Here is an 18,235-nt window from a genome sequence, read left to right on the forward strand (position 1 = left end):
CTCTACAACCACTGTGATCTCCACCCGGCACAGCCAGAAGAGGACTGGCCACCCCTCATAGCCTGGTTCCTCTCTAGGTTTCTTCCTAGGTTTTTGCCTTTCTAGGTAGTTTTTCCTAGCCACCGTGCTTCACCTGCATTGCTTGCTGTTTGGGGTTTTAGGCTGGGGCTATATAAATAGATTTTATTTGATAGAGGACTGAGGGTCTTCCAAATATTGAAAGTGTGTAAATAGTTACCCATGTTATTTTGTGAATGTATATATATATTTTTTCTTCATATTTTTTAATCAATAATTATTATTCTTTCCATGTTTTTTTTTTACCATTTTGGTATTTTGTATATAGTTATTTGTTTCAAAATGTATTCCTTCATCAATTTGGCCACTTGGGTACATTTGGGCTACTTGTGTGGGACACCTGGGTGACTTCATGATAAATGTCATGTAGCACAATCATTTTGGAAGTTATCATTCTGAAACTTTGCACAAGTACTGTTGCCCTCTTATATTTTTCACTGAAATTGTCCCCATCATCCTATCTGAATGTTTGTTTTGTCTTGTTCATTTTAAAGATGATACAAAAATAAAAAACGTAGGTTTTTTTTCATTGTATTATCTAAACCAGATCTATTGTGTGTTATTCTCCTACATTCAATTCACATTTACTCAAACTTATGCATATCCTTGGTTCTGTGCCTGAGCTACAGGCTGATAGATTTGGGTAATTGCACAAAGTAGGGGGGGAGCTGCAAGAGGTTCTAATGTGGATATTTTCAGGTTATTCTGACCTTGAAATACCTCTTTAGGCTGCATCCCAAATGGAACCCTATTAATGCACTATGTTTAACCAATTCTAGTGAAAGGTAGTACACTGTGTAGGTAATAGGGTGTCGTTTGGGATGTAGATGGATTCTTCTTCCTGTTATGACAAAGCCTTTGTACCGGCCAGCTGTAATACATATTGGTGTGTGTGTTTGCGTGAGTCTTGTTTGTGTGTCAAAGAGAAAACATGTCTGTTGTACTAGTTTTTGGAATCCTATACTTTCTGGCTTCATCCTATCAGCCGTAAGTTAATTCCAATCAGACAATTCCATTCTAACAACTCTGGGTTGAATTAGTGCAGGGAACCTCTTGCTTTGGTATGGTTCTGTGCAGGGATCGTCTCTCTGGCCTGTGTGGTCCTTTTATCATAAGGTGTGCAGTAGGGGTCATGTTTTGGACATTGCAGCAGATACTGTGTGGGTGGATTGGTGTCCGTGTGTCATCCTACAGTAGGTCTGTCTAAGTAACAGGAAGTCATGAAGGGAAACATTGGGAGTTACAGGAAGTGATGCGATGGGTAAAGAATGTCCCTCCACTGCTGCTCACTGTGAGCAACTGACCACACACACACTACCATGGGACCATGTGAAGACAAAACAATGTATTTACAGCTAGTGACCATTGGCAAAGCCGGAAGACTCTAAAAAGTCACCAACACACCCTTACCGATTGTGTGCGAGCGCCAACCCCAAGTTTTGGAATCGTTAGTTAGATTACTTGTTGGTTATTACTGCATTGTCGGAACTAGAAGCACAAGCATTTCGCTACACTCGCATTAACATCTGCTAACCATGTGTATGTGACAAATAAAATTTGATTTGATTTGATTTGCTTCACTGTGTTTTTGCTGGTGGCCAACCTTTGCTGTGTTTTGGACACTGGTAGCCAGCCTTCGCTATGTTTTTTTCTGGTGACCAACATTTGCTATGTTTTGAATACGGGTTATTATTAGCATCAAGTCACATTATAATGGCTTGCTAAATTCCTATTGGAATCCAGCCAGAGTGGGGATATCCAACAACTGGAACTTTACACTGGAAAAACCAAATTCAGTAACAGGTGCAAGAAGTCCAACTAACAGATTATATTAGTTTAGAATTTGTATTTATCTTTGAATAGCATTATATTAATGAATCAATCATTGTACATGTAAAACCCCAAACAAAAAAGATATTGAAACAAACAGTTCTTAAGAATCAACTACAATAGAGCATGCTGGGAAATATAAAAATGATGGGCTTGGTCAGACCAGCTTGACCAGCTAGAACATGCTGGTCAACCAGCATAACCTACTAGACCATGCTGGACAGACCAGCTAGACCATGCTGAACAGACCAGCTAGACCATGCTGGACAGACCAGCTAGACCATGCTGAGCAGACCAGCTTGACCATGCTGAACAGACCAGCTTGACCATGCTGAACAGACCAGCTTGACCATGCTGAACAGACCAGCTTGACCATGCTGAACAGACCAGCTTGACCATGCTGAACAGACCAGCTAGACCATGCTGAGCAGACCAGCTTGACCATGCTGAACAGACCAGCTTGACCATGCTGAACAGACCAGCTTGACCATGCTGAACAGACCAGCTTGACCATGCTGAACAGACCAGCTAGACCATGCTGAGCAGACCAGCTTGACCATGCTGAACAGACCAGCTTGACCATGCTGAACAGACCAGCTTGACCATGCTGAACAGACCAGCTTGACCATGCTGAACAGACCAGCTTGACCATGCTGAACAGACCAGCTTGACCATGCTGAACAGACCAGCTTGACCATGCTGAACAGACCAGCTTGACCATGCTGAACAGACCAGCTAGACCATGCTGAGCAGACCAGCTTGACCATGCTGAACAGACCAGCTTGACCATGCTGAACAGACCAGCTTGACCATGCTGAACAGACCAGCTTGACCATGCTGAACAGACCAGCTTGACCAGTCTATGCTTTTTTTTTTTTTTTTTTTTTTTTTTTTTTTTTTTTTGACAAACGTGACCGACCACCTCAATTTGGTCTTATGTAGCAAAGTTTGAAATGGTGTTTATTACATTGGATAAAAGCAGAGACACAGAGCTACAAAATGGTATATCATACACTGAGAAACAATAGGAAAGGAATTCTGCTTTGAAAGTAAGCCCCATCCATATCTTTAAGGGTTCGGATGTGAGGCCAGTGAGGTCATGTGCTAAACAGAGTGATTAATGTAGAGCAGTAAACAACCAAAGATTTCAAGGCTACAAGTGGTGAAAGTAGTAGCCTATAATAAGGAAGAAGTTAAGGGGTCTGAATTATTAACGAATGCACTGTACTGTATATCCTAATATGACTTTGGTGCAGGTCATGTTGTTACCGTCTCTGGTAAACACACACTATATCAAATACAATCAAAATGTATTCATCACATGTACAGGATACAGAAGATGTAAACGGTACAGTGAAATGGTTACTTGCATAGTAGCAATATCAAAAATGGAAAGTGTCCCAATCAAAATATTTTATAATTGGATGATGCTTACCCAGACAGAGTTGTCTGAATTGATGGGTCATGTGAAAGAAATGCTATATTTACCAACCAGCCATATCGAGCTAAGTAGATGGGTCACTATTGTCTAGACATGTTCACATGTTCATGAAATACAATTGATGGCCATAAACACCTTGATGGTGTTTATCACCTCATGCAATCATCTGGCGGAGTGGAGTCTTTTGTTTAGACATGTAGCTGGCTTGCTAAACAATGAACCATAATGCTACAAACGTACCATACAGTACAAACGGATTGTCATAGCTAGCCACCATGTATGCTGTAGTATGAATCTGCAGCTAGCTAAAGCTAACCAACTATGTTCAATGATAGCTAGCTAGCTAGCTAGCTAGCTAGCTAACATTGGACTTTAACTAGCAATGCAAATGGTTTCTGAGATACGAATGGCTAAGGAGATGATTGTGGACTTCAGGAAAAGGAGGACCGGGCATTCTCATCGACAGGGCTGTAGTGGAGCAGGTTGAGAGCTTCAAGTTCCTTGGTGTCCACATCACCAACAAACTAGAATGGTCCAAACACACCAAGACCGTCGTGAAGAGGGCACGACAAAGCCTATTCCCCCTCAGGAAACTAAAAAGATTTGGCATGGGTCTTGAGATCCTCAAAAGGTTATACAGCTGCAACATTGAGACCATGGTTGCATCACTGCCTGGTATTGCTCGGCCTCCGACCAAAAGGCACCATAGAGGGTACTGCGTACGGCCCAGTACATCACTGGGGCTAAGCTGCCTACCATCCAGGACCTCTACACCAGGTGGTGTCAGAGGAAGACCCTAAAAATTGTCAAAGACCCCAGTCATAGACTGTTCTCTCTACTACAGCATGGCAGTGTGCAACGTCTAGGACAAAAAGGCTTCTCAACAGTTTTTACCCCCAAGCCATAAGACTCCTGAACAGGTAATCAAATGGCTACCTGGATGATTTGCATTGTGTGCCCCCCCCACCCCTCTTTATGCTGCTGCTACTCTCTGTTTATCATATATGCATAGTCACTTTAACTATACATTCATGTACATACTACCTCAATTGGGCCGACCAACCAGTGCACATTAGCCCACACATTGGCTAACCGGGCTATCTGCATTGTGTCCCACCACCCGCCAACCCCTCTTTTACGCTACTACTACTCTGTTCATCATATATACATAGTCACTTTAAGCATATCTACATGTACATACTACCTCAGTCAGCCCGACTAACCGGTGTCTGTATGTAGCCTCGCTACTGTTATTTTTCACTGTCTTTTTACTGTTGATGTTATTTATTTACTTACCTATTGTTCACCTAATACCTTTTCTGCACTATTGGTTAGAGCCTGAAAGTAAGCATTTCACTGTAATGTCTACTACACCTGTTGTATTCGGTGCACATGACAAATACACTTTGATTTGACATTATTACACAGATCATACACTTAATGTTAGCTAGCGAGCCAGCAAGCTAACGTTCGCTAGCTAGCTAACAGTACACTAACTTGCAATGAAAAGGACTTTCTGAAAATGTGTCTCCAGGCTCTTTCCTGTATACATGGATAAACGCTTCATGGTAGACTGGAACCACTTTCACTAAGTAAGACATCCGACTGTGTCGTTTCCGTTTTGTTTGTAGCTACAGCTTGTTTGGCCCATTGTGTCAAGTCACTCCAGTTCACACTGACCATGTGCAGAAAGTAGTCAATCACAACATTTTCCCAGTGATCTTCGTTGATAGTGTCTGCACAATTCAGGGCAGCAAAGTTGTTGAGTGCAGTAGTAACACTTATGCAGTCTCCATGGCTAGTGTTATATACTGCTCAAAAAAATAAAGGGAACACTAAAATAACACATCCTAGATCTGAAAAAATGAAATATTCTTATTAACTACTTTTTTCTTTACATAGTTGAATGTGCTGACAACAAAATCACACAAAATATATCAATGGAAATCAAATTTATCAACCCATGGAGGTCTGGATTTGGAGTGACACTCAAAATTAAAGTGGAAACACTACAGGCTGATCCAACTTTGATGTAATGTCCTTAAAACAGGTCAAAATGAGGCTCAGTAGTGTGTGTGGCCTCCACGTGCCTGTATGACCTCCCTACAACGCCTGGGCATACTCCTGATGAGGTGGCGGATGGTCTTCTGAGGGATCTCCTCCCAGACCTGGAATAAAGCATCCGCCAACTCCTGGACAGTCTGTGGTGCAACGTGGTGTTGGTGGATGGAGCGAGACATGATGTCCCAGATGTGCTCAATTGGATTCAGGTCTGGGGAACGGGCGGGCCAGTCCATAGCATTAATGCCTTCCTCTTGCAGGAACTGCTGACACACTCCAGCCACATGAGGTCTAGCATTGTCTTGCATTAGGAGGAACCCAGGGCCAACCGCACCAGCATATGGTCTCACAAGGGGTCTGAGGATCTCGTCTCGGTACCGAATGGCAGTCAGGCTACCTCTGGCGAGCACATGGAGGGCTGTGCGGCCCCCCAATGAAATGCCACACCATGACTGACCCACCGCCAAACCGGTCATGCTGGAGGATGTTGCAGGCAGCAGAACGTTCTCCACGGTGTCTCCAGACTCTGTCACGTGTGCTCAGTGTGAACCTGCTTTCATCTGTGAAGAGCACAGGGCGCCAGTGGCGAATTTGCCAATCTTGGTGTTCTCTGGCAAATGCCAAATGTCCTGCACGGTGTTGGGCTGTAAGCACAACCCCCACCTGTGGACGCCGGGCCCTCATACCACCCTCATGGAGTCTGTTTCTGAGGTAATTTTGCAGGGCTCTGGCAGTGCTCCTCCTTGCACAACGGTGGAGGTAGTGGTCCAGCTGCTGGGTTGTTGCCCTCCTACGGCCTCCTCCACGTCTCCTGATGTACTGACCTGTGTCCTGGTAGGGCCTCCATGTCCTGGACACTACGCTGACAGACACAGCAAACCTTCTTGCCACAGCTCGCATTGATGTACCATCCTGGATGAGCTGCACTACCTGAGCCACTTGTGTGGGTTGTAGACTCCGTCTCATGCTACCACTAGAGTGAAAGCACCGCCAGCATTCAAAAGTGACCAAAACATCAGCCAGGAAGCATAGGAACTGAGAAGTGGTCTGTGGTTACCACTTTATTGGGGGTGTCTTGCTAATTGCCTATAATTTCCACCTGATGTCTTTACCATTTGCACAACAGCATGTGAAATGTATTGTCAATCAGTGTTGCTTCCTAAGTGGACAGTTTGATTTCACAGAAGTGTGATTGACTTGGAGTTACATTGTGTTGTTTAAGTGTTCCCTTTATTTTTTGAGCAGTGTATATAAATTATCAACAATAAAAATAAAGTTTTTGCTTTATTATAATGGGGTATTGTGTGTGGAGTGATGAGGGTAATGTTTGAATAAAGCTGTAACGTAACAAAATGTCTGTTCCCTTTTTTTTTTGAGCAGTGTATCTTTCAAAAAAGCTGCAGTAGCCAGGATTATCTACACATACTGAGCAGCTCATGTCATAGACAGAAGCATGCTACATGGCAGACCAATCCGAAGTCATCTCTTGGCATGTCCAGCCCATCCATTATCTCAGTCAATCACGGATAGCGAGAATGCTCATGTCTTTTTTTTCTGTGGCTAAACCAACTTGGCTCGTCTTTTTTTTTTGGGGGGGGGGGTGTATTTACAGATGGCATACACGTTTAAGATAAATGAAAGTTCACATGTTCCCCAAAACATTTCTTCCCAAAACACATTTTGATAAAAAAAAAAAAATGTTTTGGCTTTGTACTCCAGCACTTTGGATTTGAAATGATATAATGAGTACGAGTTTAAAGTGCAGACTGTCTGTTTTAATTTGAGGGTATTATCAACCATATTGGGTGAACCGTTTGTACAAAAAGTTTTTATTAAAAAAAAAAAGTTATAGTCCCCCCATTTTATGGGACAAAAATTATTGGGACTAAGGAACTTATGTCTATTAAATAAGTCAAAAATGTTGTATTTGGTCCCATATTCCTAGCACGCAATGATTCAATCAAGCTTGTGACTCGTCAAACTTGTTGGAATCACTTTTATTGTACATAAGAATATAATGTTTCTAAACACTTTCACACTTCAGTGAGAACAAATCTACCATACCGATGCCTACTCACATGTACCCTGCTAAGCTTTGGAACAAATAGAGCACTGACAACTGTCCATGTAGCTGTTCAGCCTGTACATTAATGATCTGTCTGTACTGGATCTGAAGTTCAAATGTATGCAGATGATACAGTGATATATGTGCTTGCAAACAACAAGCTGCACAAGAACTCACTACTGTAATGGTCCAGGTTACAAAGTGTCTCAGTGACTTGTGTTTGCATCTCAATGTGAAAAAAACTGTTTGCATGTTCTTCACAAAGAGGGCAACAGATGCTACTGAGCCAGATGTCTATGTGTCAGGGGAGAAGCTGATTTTAAGTACCTTGGCATCACACTTGATTCCAACCTCTCTTTTAAAAAGCATGTGGACAATTGTGAAAGTAAAAAAAAGAAAATCACATTTTTAAGAAACATCAAACCAAATATTTTGAGTTGATTACACACGCACCCCCCTCCCCAAAGGCTATTGGCAAGACCTCCCCTGCTGTGCCAAGGACCGGGTAAAACAATACCCTAATGCCCTTACCTTCCTCTTTCTCCTGACAAAACAATGGGCATTCCTGCCATTCCTAATGCCTCTTCCTCTCTCTCTAACTCAACCCATCTCATCCCCCGTTATTTCTTCCTCTCTCTGAATGTGTCTTAAATGGCACCCTATTCCCTATAAAGTGCACTACTTTTGTCCAGAGTCTTATGGACCATGGTCAAAAGTAGTGCACTATAAAGATAATAGGGTGCCATTTGGGACACATCCCTGACTCAACACATCAACTCCTCTCTTCTTTAGTCTATTTCCCAGAGGAGGACAAACAACAACTTTCTCTACCACTAATCAGACCCAGGGTGTGTGTGTGTGTTTTAAATGCAGGATTCTGCCACAGTTGAAATGTGCCCTGTCAGCGCTCAGCGGAGCAGACAGAAATCATCTTTGTGTGTGGGTGTGTCAGTATTTGTGTTTCTGTGTTTGTTAGTGTCTCTGAGTGTTTCGTCTCTATGCCTTTGTCTGTGTCTTTGTGTGTGTGTGTGTGTGTGTGTGTGTGTTTCATCTCTTTTCATCTCTGTGCGTTTCTCTTTGTTGTGTGTGTGTCGTCTCTGCGTGTGGCCTGCTATAGTGATTACTGCAGCTGAGTCCTCATGGCTTCTATTAGCTGTCCCATTAAACAAGGATTCCAATGATACATGACCTCCACACACACACACACACACACATGCACTCACACACACATACACTACGACACATGCCTACAAGATGTGTGTGTCTCGTGGGAAGAGATAGGATCTTGTCAAATCAACTGCATGTGAGAATGTGAGACATGGCGATGGACATAATAGCACCGCTGTGAGTGTGTGTGTGTGTGTGATCACTGTCTGTGGCTGGTAAAAGGTCCTCCATGTTTTTTAAATATACACTGAACAAAAATATAAAACCCAACATGAAACAATTTCTAAGATTGGTGACATGTCTGAGAATGCAGGCCATACTCGACTCGGCTTATGGTATAGAAATAAACATGAAATGCTCAGGCAACAGGTCTGGTGGACATTCCTGTAGTCAGCATGCCAATTGCACGCTCCCTCAATTTGAGACATCTGTGGCATTGTAGTGTTTGACAAAACTGCAAATTTTAGAGCAGCCTTTTATTGTCCGCAGCACAAGGTGCAGCTATGTAATGATCATTTTTAATCAGCTTCTTGATATGCCACACCTGTTAGGTGGATGGATTAATTTGGCAAAGGAGAAATGCTGACTAACAGGGATGTAAGCCAATTTGAGAGAAATCTGCTTTTTGTATGTATGGACAATTTCAGGGATCTTTTTATTTCCCATGAAACATGGGACCAACACTTTGCATGTTGCATTTATATTTTTGTTAAGTATATATTTTTCTCGAGTTTGTTGGATAGACATTGGGAGGACACACAAGAAAGTAAGGAAGAGAGATGGTAGAAAAGTGTGGGCGTGATTCGAACCCGTGCCAGCACTGGAACACTGGAATGTGCTCTGAAGGCAGCGGCTAGACGACTCGTATGTTTTATTCTCTGGAGTGACAATGGTGATATACAGGCAGGAAACACCAACATAAAGTGTCTTAATAGGGCCTCTACGAGCCTCCAGAACACTGTCGTGTCTTTGGCATCATCAAAGTGAAGACTGTTATTTTATCAAATCAATTCTCTGTAATTATTATTATGTGATTAAACTAATCATGTAAATGTAATTAACTAGGAAGTTGGGGCACCAAAGGAAAATCTTCAGATTACAAAGTTATCATTTTCCTAATATAACTTCAGATATTTTAATATCTGATCAATTAGTCTTCTAATTAAGGAATTATTATTTACCTCACGTTAGTCTAATTCCAAATGTCGTAAATGGTTGGTTATCTGCACGAACCCAGACTTTACTATGAATCAACCATACACCAATTGTCTTAATCATTTATTTCCTAACTAACTAAGTAATTACAGAAATGCATAAACAAACAAACAAACAGTAGATATGGTTACGAGGAAATGATAGGGGAGCTTCCCTAGTGGGCTAAAGCCAATATGACGGCTTGGTGGACAAATGGAAGTGGGTGTGGACTGAGAAGGGCGGGAATTACAAAAGAGTTACTACACAGTTGATAATTATATCAATTGAAATGCTAATTGCACATGAACGCTCACTCATTCGGGAATAATTGCAATCAATGTATTTTTACACCCAGTGTGTCATCGTGATCTCTGTTGGAATCGTCAGTCCTTCTGTTGCAAAGTTCATCCGAGTGTCTCTCTGCTTCCCTGAAGTCTCATGGTTAGAATGGATACCAAGTACCATTCAGAAATGTTCTTATAAAAAAGATGTTTCGGCGGTTGTCGGTCTAATCATCCCATGGCACATAATTTCTATCTGCAGACTAGTAATTAGTATCTAATATTTGCTCTTATTCTGTTGGGATCTCACATTAACGGTTTAAAATCAAATAGTTTAATCTTTACTCATTCATTTTAAACAATAATTAGACGTAAACCTCATAACGGAGGCTGCTGTATAAACAGAGTTATGGTAATGTTGCTGTATTGTCTTTCATGAGGTCACAAACATGAAACAAAATGGACCGGGTCGTAGCTGGCTTCTCCACCGACCGTTTACACATTCTCCAAAACATGGATATTGTTCAGTTCTCAAGTTCTGTGATGTAGAATAAGTTCCTTTGTTCTCTCTATGTGTCTCTTTCTGCATGGCCAGGAGGAGAGTCTCCTCCAAGAATTTACGACCTGAGATAACAGAACCTGGGTGTAGGAGGGAGAGAGGGGGAAGACACTCACTATACGCAAAGAAGGCTAGGTCATGACAACAGCTTCAATGTGCCTTGGCATATATTCTACAAGTGTCTGGAACTCTATTGGAGGTATGTGACACCATTCTTCCATGAGAAATGTTCTAATTTGGTGTTTTGGTGATGGTAGTGAAAACGCAGTCTCAGTCACTGCTCCAGAATCTACCAATTTGGGTTGAGATCTGGCGACTGAGACACACACACACACACTCTATGCTCCTTTTAGGCCCCTCTTTCAAAGTCACTGAGATCTCTTATTCTAGCCAGGGTAGCCAAAATAATGGGAAACTTGGCATTTTTATATATGACCCTAAGCATGATGGGATGTTAATTGCTTAATTATCTCAGGAACCACACTTGTGTGGAAGCACCTGCTTTCACTAATGTGACCCTTAATTGCTTAATTAACTCAGGAACCATGGGGAAGAGGGTTCCACATTTTGGGGGGGTTGTCACATTGGCATTTTCAACTTCATTCCTTTCTTTTTAAAGAGATATAGAGAGTAAGTAAGTGAGATATAAAGAGAGAGAGAGAAAGTGGGGAGACATACATACATACAGTTGGAGTCGGAAATTTACATACACTTTAGCCAAATACATTTAAACTCACTTTTTCACAATTCCTGACATTTAATCCTAGTAAAAATTCCAACTTTGGAAGTGTGCATGGGGTCATTGTCCATTTGGAAGACCCATTTGCGACCAAGTTTTAACTTCCTGACTGTCTTGAAATGTTGCTTCAATATATCCACATATTTTCCTCCCTCATGCCATTTTGTGTAGTGCACCAGTCCCTCCTGCAGCAAAGCACCCCCACAACATGATGCTGCCACCCCCATGCTTCAGGGTTGGGATGGTGTTCTTCGGCTTGCAAGCATCCACATTTCTTCCTGCAAACATAACGATGGTCATTATGGCCAAACAGTTCTATTTTTGTTTCATCAGACCAGAGGACATTTCTCCAAAAAGTACAATCTTTGTCCCCATGTGCAGTTGCAAACCGTAGTCTGGCTTTTTTTATGGCAGTTTTGGAGCAATGGCTTCTTCCTTGCTGAGTGGCCTTTCAGGTTATGTCGATACATTTGTACCTGTTTCCTCCAGCATCTTCACAAGGTCCTTTGCTGTTGGGATTGGTTTGGGATTGGTTTTCACTTTTCACACCAAAGTATGTTCATCTCTAGGAGACAGAACACGTTTCCTTCCTGAGCGGTGTGACCGCTGTGTGGTCCCATGGTGTTTATACTTGCGTACTATTGTTTGTACAGATGAATGTGGTACCTTCAGGCGTTTGGAAATTGCTCCCAAGGATGAACCAGACTTGTGGAGGTCAACTGTTATTTTTCTGAGGTCTTGGCTGATTTGTTTTGATTTTCCCATGATGTCAAGCAAAAAGAGGCACTGAGTTTGAAGGTCGGCCTTGAAATACATCCACAGGTACACCTCCAATTGACTCAAATTATATCAATTAGCCTATCAGAAGCTTCTAAAGCCATGACATCATTTTCTGTAATTTTCCAAGCTGTTTAAAGGCACAGTCAACATAGTGTATGTAAACCTCTGACCCACTCGAATTGTGATACAGTGAATTAAAAGTGAAATAATCTGTCTGTAAACAATTGTTTGAAAAATTCCTTGTGTCATGCACGAAGTAGATGTCCTAACCGGCTTGCCTAAACTATAGTTTGTTAACAAGATATTTGTGGAGTGGTTGAAAAACAAGTTTTAATGACTCCAACCTAAGTGTATGTAAACTTCCGACTTCAAATGTACATACACACACCCACACACACAGTCTCAGTAACAAACAGGGTATTGTCCTTCTGTGTGCTTCACCCTTCCTGATAGATCCTCCTGGAATGGACCTTAGTCTCCCTGCACTGATTAACTGGTGTGTGTGTGATGGGGGACCACAAAGTAAACCAACTGCCTGATTGCAGTCTGGTACGTAGAGAAACACACACATACTGAGAACCCATAAAGCAAACAAATGTGCGATGATTGCAGTCTGAACACAAAGGTAGAGGGGGGAGAGAGTGAGAGGGGCTAGAAGGGGTGAGAGCAGGGAGAGGGGGAGGAGGGTTGAGACTATAGTTAACCCATTATGTAAGAAATCTAAACACACACAGAGACACGCATGAAGATTGCAGCGACGGTGGCCTCTGGAAATCCTCGCCAACCCCAGGTTCAGACTAATATGGTGTGTGTGTGTGTGTGTGTGTGTGTGTGTGTGTGTGTGTGTGTGTGTGTGTGTGTGTGTGAGTTCTCGGTCGGAGTCTGTCTTCTCCCACTGTTCTGGATGTTGTTAAAGTGAATTTTCAGCAGGAGTTCTTGATCTTTTATCCCCTTTGTCTCCACAATTTCTTGGTTATCCAATTGGTAGTTACAGTCTTGTCCCATTGCTGCAACTCCTGTACAGACTCGGGAGAGGCGAAGGTCGAGAGCCATGCGACCTCCAAAACACGATCCTGCCAAGCTGCACTGCTTGCTTTACCCGGAAGCCAGCCGCACCAATGTGTCGGAGTAAACACTGTACATCTGGTAAACGACGTCAGCGTGCAGGCGTCCGGCCCGCCACAAGGAGTCACTAGAGCGCGATGGGACAAGGAAATCCTGGCCGGCCAAACCCTCCCCTAACCCGGACGACGCTGGCCCAATTGTGTGCTGCCTCATGGGTCTCCCGGTCATGGCCGGCTGTGACACAGTCTGGGATCGAATCCTGGGCTGTAGTGATGCCTCAAGCCCCGCAATGTAGTGCCTTAGACCGCTGCGCCACTCGGGAGGCCTCACAAGGAGTTCTATAGATTAGTTTTGAATCTACAGACTGCCTACTTCTCCCACTGCTCTCTGCTTTCTTTCTCTCCCCCTCCTCCTCTTTCCCCCTCTCTCCTATACATACCCTGCTGAGGTCTTCTCATCTCTGTGTTGTACTATCGCTACTCAGCAAAGGGCAAGAAAACACCAGTCTGGCTGGATGCCACAATAACACTCATCTCTTCTTCTCTTCCTTCTCTCTTTTTACCCCTCTATTTCTCCCTTTCCATCTCTCTCTCCATTTGAGCCCCTCTGAAATGTTCTCTCTCGTTGCTTCTGCAGTTCCAAAACTGGTGTCTTCCTTTTTCTCTCCCTCCCACTCCTGCCCTCTTCCCCCCTCTCTCCCCCTCCTTCTCTCTCTCTATCCCTCCCTCCCCCTCCCTTCCTCTCTCTTCCTCCCTCTCTCTCCACCTCTCCCTCCCACTCCCTCCCCCCTCTTTCTCTCTTCTAGACAGGAAGTACCTCTGCGTATTTCCCTGTGTGGAACAATAACACTGTGGAACTCTGGGTATTATTTTAACAGCGTCCGTCTTTATCTGCTCCGAACATAGCTTCCTCTCTGCCTCTCTTTCTGTTCCTCTCTCTCCCTCTCCCCCTGAGTCACTCACAGTACTCTGCCTAGAGAGAGAGAGAGGGATTGAGAGGGAGGGAGGTGGAAACAAAGGCAGAGAGAGAGCTATGTTTGGTCTAAGTGACTGAAGCGAGGGACGGTGAGAGGGAGGGAGAGAGAGAGAGGGACAAGAGGGTAGATTAGGTTTGTCGGTTGTTTTTTTTGGAGTCTAGGTCAGTTGAGATGGACCACAGAGAGAGAGAAGACTTTGAACACAGTCTTGTTTTGTTACTAGAGGACTATAGGGCTGCTCCGAAGGATAGAACTACTCCTAGAAACAGAACCTAACTCTCTTAATATGGCTAGGACTGTTGGACTACTCTTAGAGACAGAACCAAAGCCACCTAGCAAGGCCAGAGAACTGGATTAATTAAGGAGGGAAGGAGACAAGAGCATTGAGAATTTAAGGGAACTTCTTATCCCAAAAGTTTTTATTGCCTCTTTTGAACACCGCAGTGGAAATGTTATGTTGAAGACTTGATAAACAGTAGTAAGTAGCCGGACCACCTTCTTTGAGTCCATTGTCGTCTGTGTTGGATTGAAGATCTTTGGGCATGTTTATAAGGACTGCTCTCAGACCAGTCTATGGTTGAACTAACATTGGGCCTGACCCTAACTGTGACCCAGTAGACACGGTTCTAGGATCAGGTGTGACTAGGGCCTCTTCTGTGTGGATCCACTCTGGTATGTTATAGACTGACTCGGGAACAGTTAGAAAGTATTGGGTGTTTGTTTCCTCTTATCATCTCCTTTAGTTCCTCTCCTTTTCTCTTTTGATCCCCTACCTTCCATTAATCTTCTCCCCTCTGTGCAGTGTGTACTGTTCTACCTTCACTCTTCTTTGTGTCTTTGAACTTGTAGGCGTCTTCAAGGTGTGACTGGGTGTGTGTCTGATCTCTGTTTTTGTGTGTCTTAATGTGTATATAATTTCATTACTCAGTGACATTATGACTCTAGAGTAAATGACCTTCAATCTAGTCTCTTCGACTTTATTCTAGTTTAGGAGTCCGTATCATTCAGCTGTTCTAGTTTCTTCTACCACATATGGTATTATCAGTTGTTTCTGTATCAGTATTTCACGCAGTCATACATTCACAATGTTTTATGGGTCAAAGTAACATAAATAATGTCTACACATAAACCATGGAACATGGTTTATCTTGCTATCCATCCATCAGTCAGAGTAAAGCATTCGGCTACTGTTCTGTAGACTATGTTTATAAATAGAACTAAGGACGGTCTTGTCTTGTGAAGTTTATTAGATTTCCTGAATGTCTGACAGTGTCCGACACTGATTGGTTCCGGTCTCTAACTGGCTAATCAGGTTAACTGTGGCTTGGTATGTCGAGGGCGATTAACTGTTCCTTTGTATCTGGCTGCTTGACAAATGTAACACTAGGACTAGGTCAGTACAGTAGAACTACATTATATCTCACATTCTTTTTCTTCCATTTCAATATATTTTTTAATAACTCTGTTTCATCATGTTTTACAAAGATGTCTGAGTACAGTAGATTATCTCAAAGTATAATGCAGAAGACAAAAATGACATTTTTGTCTTCGGCTGTATACTTCTAAATTACTTTTCTTCATGTATATCCTAGTGAAGTTCAGTGGATCAGATTCTAAATACAGTATATCTCTAAATACTGATTGGGCTGGTTTTTCCAGACACAGATTTAGTTTTCCTTTCTATATTCGCTTCTTGTTTTTTTTGTTTTTTTGGTTGGTTTTCATAGTCATCAATCATTCCAGGCCCAATCTGGGCTCCATTAACAGTCCTGGGACAAAACTAATCTTAGGTCCATTCATAGTCCTGGAATAAATGATAATAGTGTTTGTTCTATCCCATTTGGGAACTTCCAAAATCTCTCTCCCTATACCAAGAGGAACATTTTCAGGGAAGAGACAACCATTTGGACAAGTGCACACATGGACACACACACACAATCGTCCTGAGAGAAATCCAAAATTAGCCATTTTAGGAACTATTCTGTTTACTTTAATGAATGGCCATAAATCATAAACAGAAATATTTCCAAAGTGTTCTGACTTCCGACTGTGCCAGATCCTCATTCTTCCTCCTCAAAATTCCCATAATTCAGTCGAAATTCTCTCCTGAGAGAAAATGTTTCAGAGTTATTCCCGGTGCGTTATTCCGAAGTTATTAATAGCTTCAGAATAATGGGCCATTCATGAGCAGGAGTCTCCTGGGATCTCACCGAAGTTTGTTCCAGGCTCCTACCTGGCATATATACACTGCTTATGGTACTTCCTTTTGGGTCTACACAGACTTCCTTTTGGGTCTACACAGACTTCCTTTTGGGTGTACCGACAAATCATGTTACCCCTACTGTAGTTACATTATCCCTTTTTTTTTCTTTAACCTTTATTTAACTAGGCAAGTCAGTTAAGAACACATTTTTATTTACAATGACGGCCTACACCGGCCAAACCCGGACGACGCTAGGCCAATTGTGCGCCGCCCTATGGGACTCCCAATCACGGCCGGTTGTGATACAGCCTGGATTTGAACCAGGGTGTCTGTAGTGACGCCTCAAACACTGAGAGTTAGTGCCTTAGACTGCTGCGCCACTCGGGAGCCAATCCCTCACCTGTATGTGTGTGTGTTCTCGCTCTCTCTCCAGATGCAGTGTACCTGTGATCAGGCCTCACTCGTGGTACCTGGCCAAGCTTTCATCAACGGAGTCCCCCCACAGTTCTACCCCTGTCCCCCCTCCTCCTCCCCCGTCCCCCCCATCTGCCATGCAGCTCCATCCTGGGCCCTACACACTACCCTGGCACTCTACAGCAGACAACAGGTAACATACACACAGATGCATATATACAGACACATACACACAAACACACTGCGCCCTATACACTACCCTGGCACAGCAGACAGCAGGTAATGGTCATTTATATTGGGAAGATACGGGACGGCTAAGTACCCTGGCTTATATGTGAATTAGAGTTTAGAGCGGTCTTTCCCATTCTATTCGATTCCCCCGGAGAATCTTGTCTCCCAACCTTCTATCAAGCTATGTTTGCACACGCCACGTTTGTGTGTGTCATAAACATAATACTGATAATCATAATACTGAATGAATTAGTTAGAAAGTTACAGAGGGTCAAACATCATACCCCCAAGAAATGCTAACCTCTCCTTTTATTGGTAATGGTGAGAGGTTAGCATGTCTTGGGAGTATGATTTTTGACCCGATTCATTCAAGATTATCCGTAATCATGGTAGCATCCACATTAATGTAGAATTGCTTAGAAACATATTATATTCTTATTTACAATAAAAGTTACTCCAAATTCACACAATACATTATTTACCATTCATTTCTATTGGTCACAAAATAATCTGAAACACAACCAAAACGAACTACAAATGCATCCAACAAGTTTGCAGTCACACAGTTGATTATAGTCATTGCGTGCTAGGAATATGGGACCAAATACTAAACTTTTGACTACTTTATTTATAAGAATCATTAGGGATGTCAATCATTTTGACCCCTACCGTTTTGAGAAAAAATATTATTACTTGTTAAACAAAATCTCTTTCTCTGAGCAATTGTATTAGTATAAAATAATATAATTTCCCCAAATAATTTCCAACCCCTGTGTCTGTGCGCTCACATGTGTGTACGTATCTGAGCTGTGTGTGTGTGCATATCTGAGCTGTGTGTGTTTGAGGCTGGGTACACAGTCTTGTGGGAGTGCATTGTTGGGCAGACCAGACCAGGGGAATTTTGTCCCTGTGACGTGTTTCTGAAGACTAGCAAGCACGCACGCACGCACGCAAACACACACACACACACACACACACACACACACACACACACACACAGTATTTTGACCTGTTTCCAAAGACTAACAATCATCAGGAAACTTAGTGACCTCATCGTGTTCTAAAGTCAATAGCATCGCGCCGGATAAACAGGGGTATTTTCAGACAGGAATCGATTCACGCATTCCTCACTGGCTGATCACTCAATGGTA

The 18,235-nt window shown here is 42.7% G+C and overlaps 1 protein-coding gene across 1 annotated transcript in view; it reads left to right on the forward strand.

The window, feature by feature from the left end:
- Nucleotides 1-18,235, forward strand: part of LOC110500825 (protein Shroom4) — a 90,002-nt gene that overhangs the window by 58,188 nt on the left and 13,579 nt on the right. Inside the window, exon 3 of the mRNA XM_036956504.1 lies at nucleotides 16,873-17,046. Coding sequence (XP_036812399.1) covers nucleotides 16,873-17,046 — 174 coding nt within the window. The remainder of the gene's footprint in view (nucleotides 1-16,872; nucleotides 17,047-18,235) is intronic.

This window comes from Oncorhynchus mykiss, chromosome 21 (assembly GCF_013265735.2).
Source record: "Oncorhynchus mykiss isolate Arlee chromosome 21, USDA_OmykA_1.1, whole genome shotgun sequence".
NCBI classification, from domain to species: domain Eukaryota; kingdom Metazoa; phylum Chordata; class Actinopteri; order Salmoniformes; family Salmonidae; genus Oncorhynchus; species Oncorhynchus mykiss.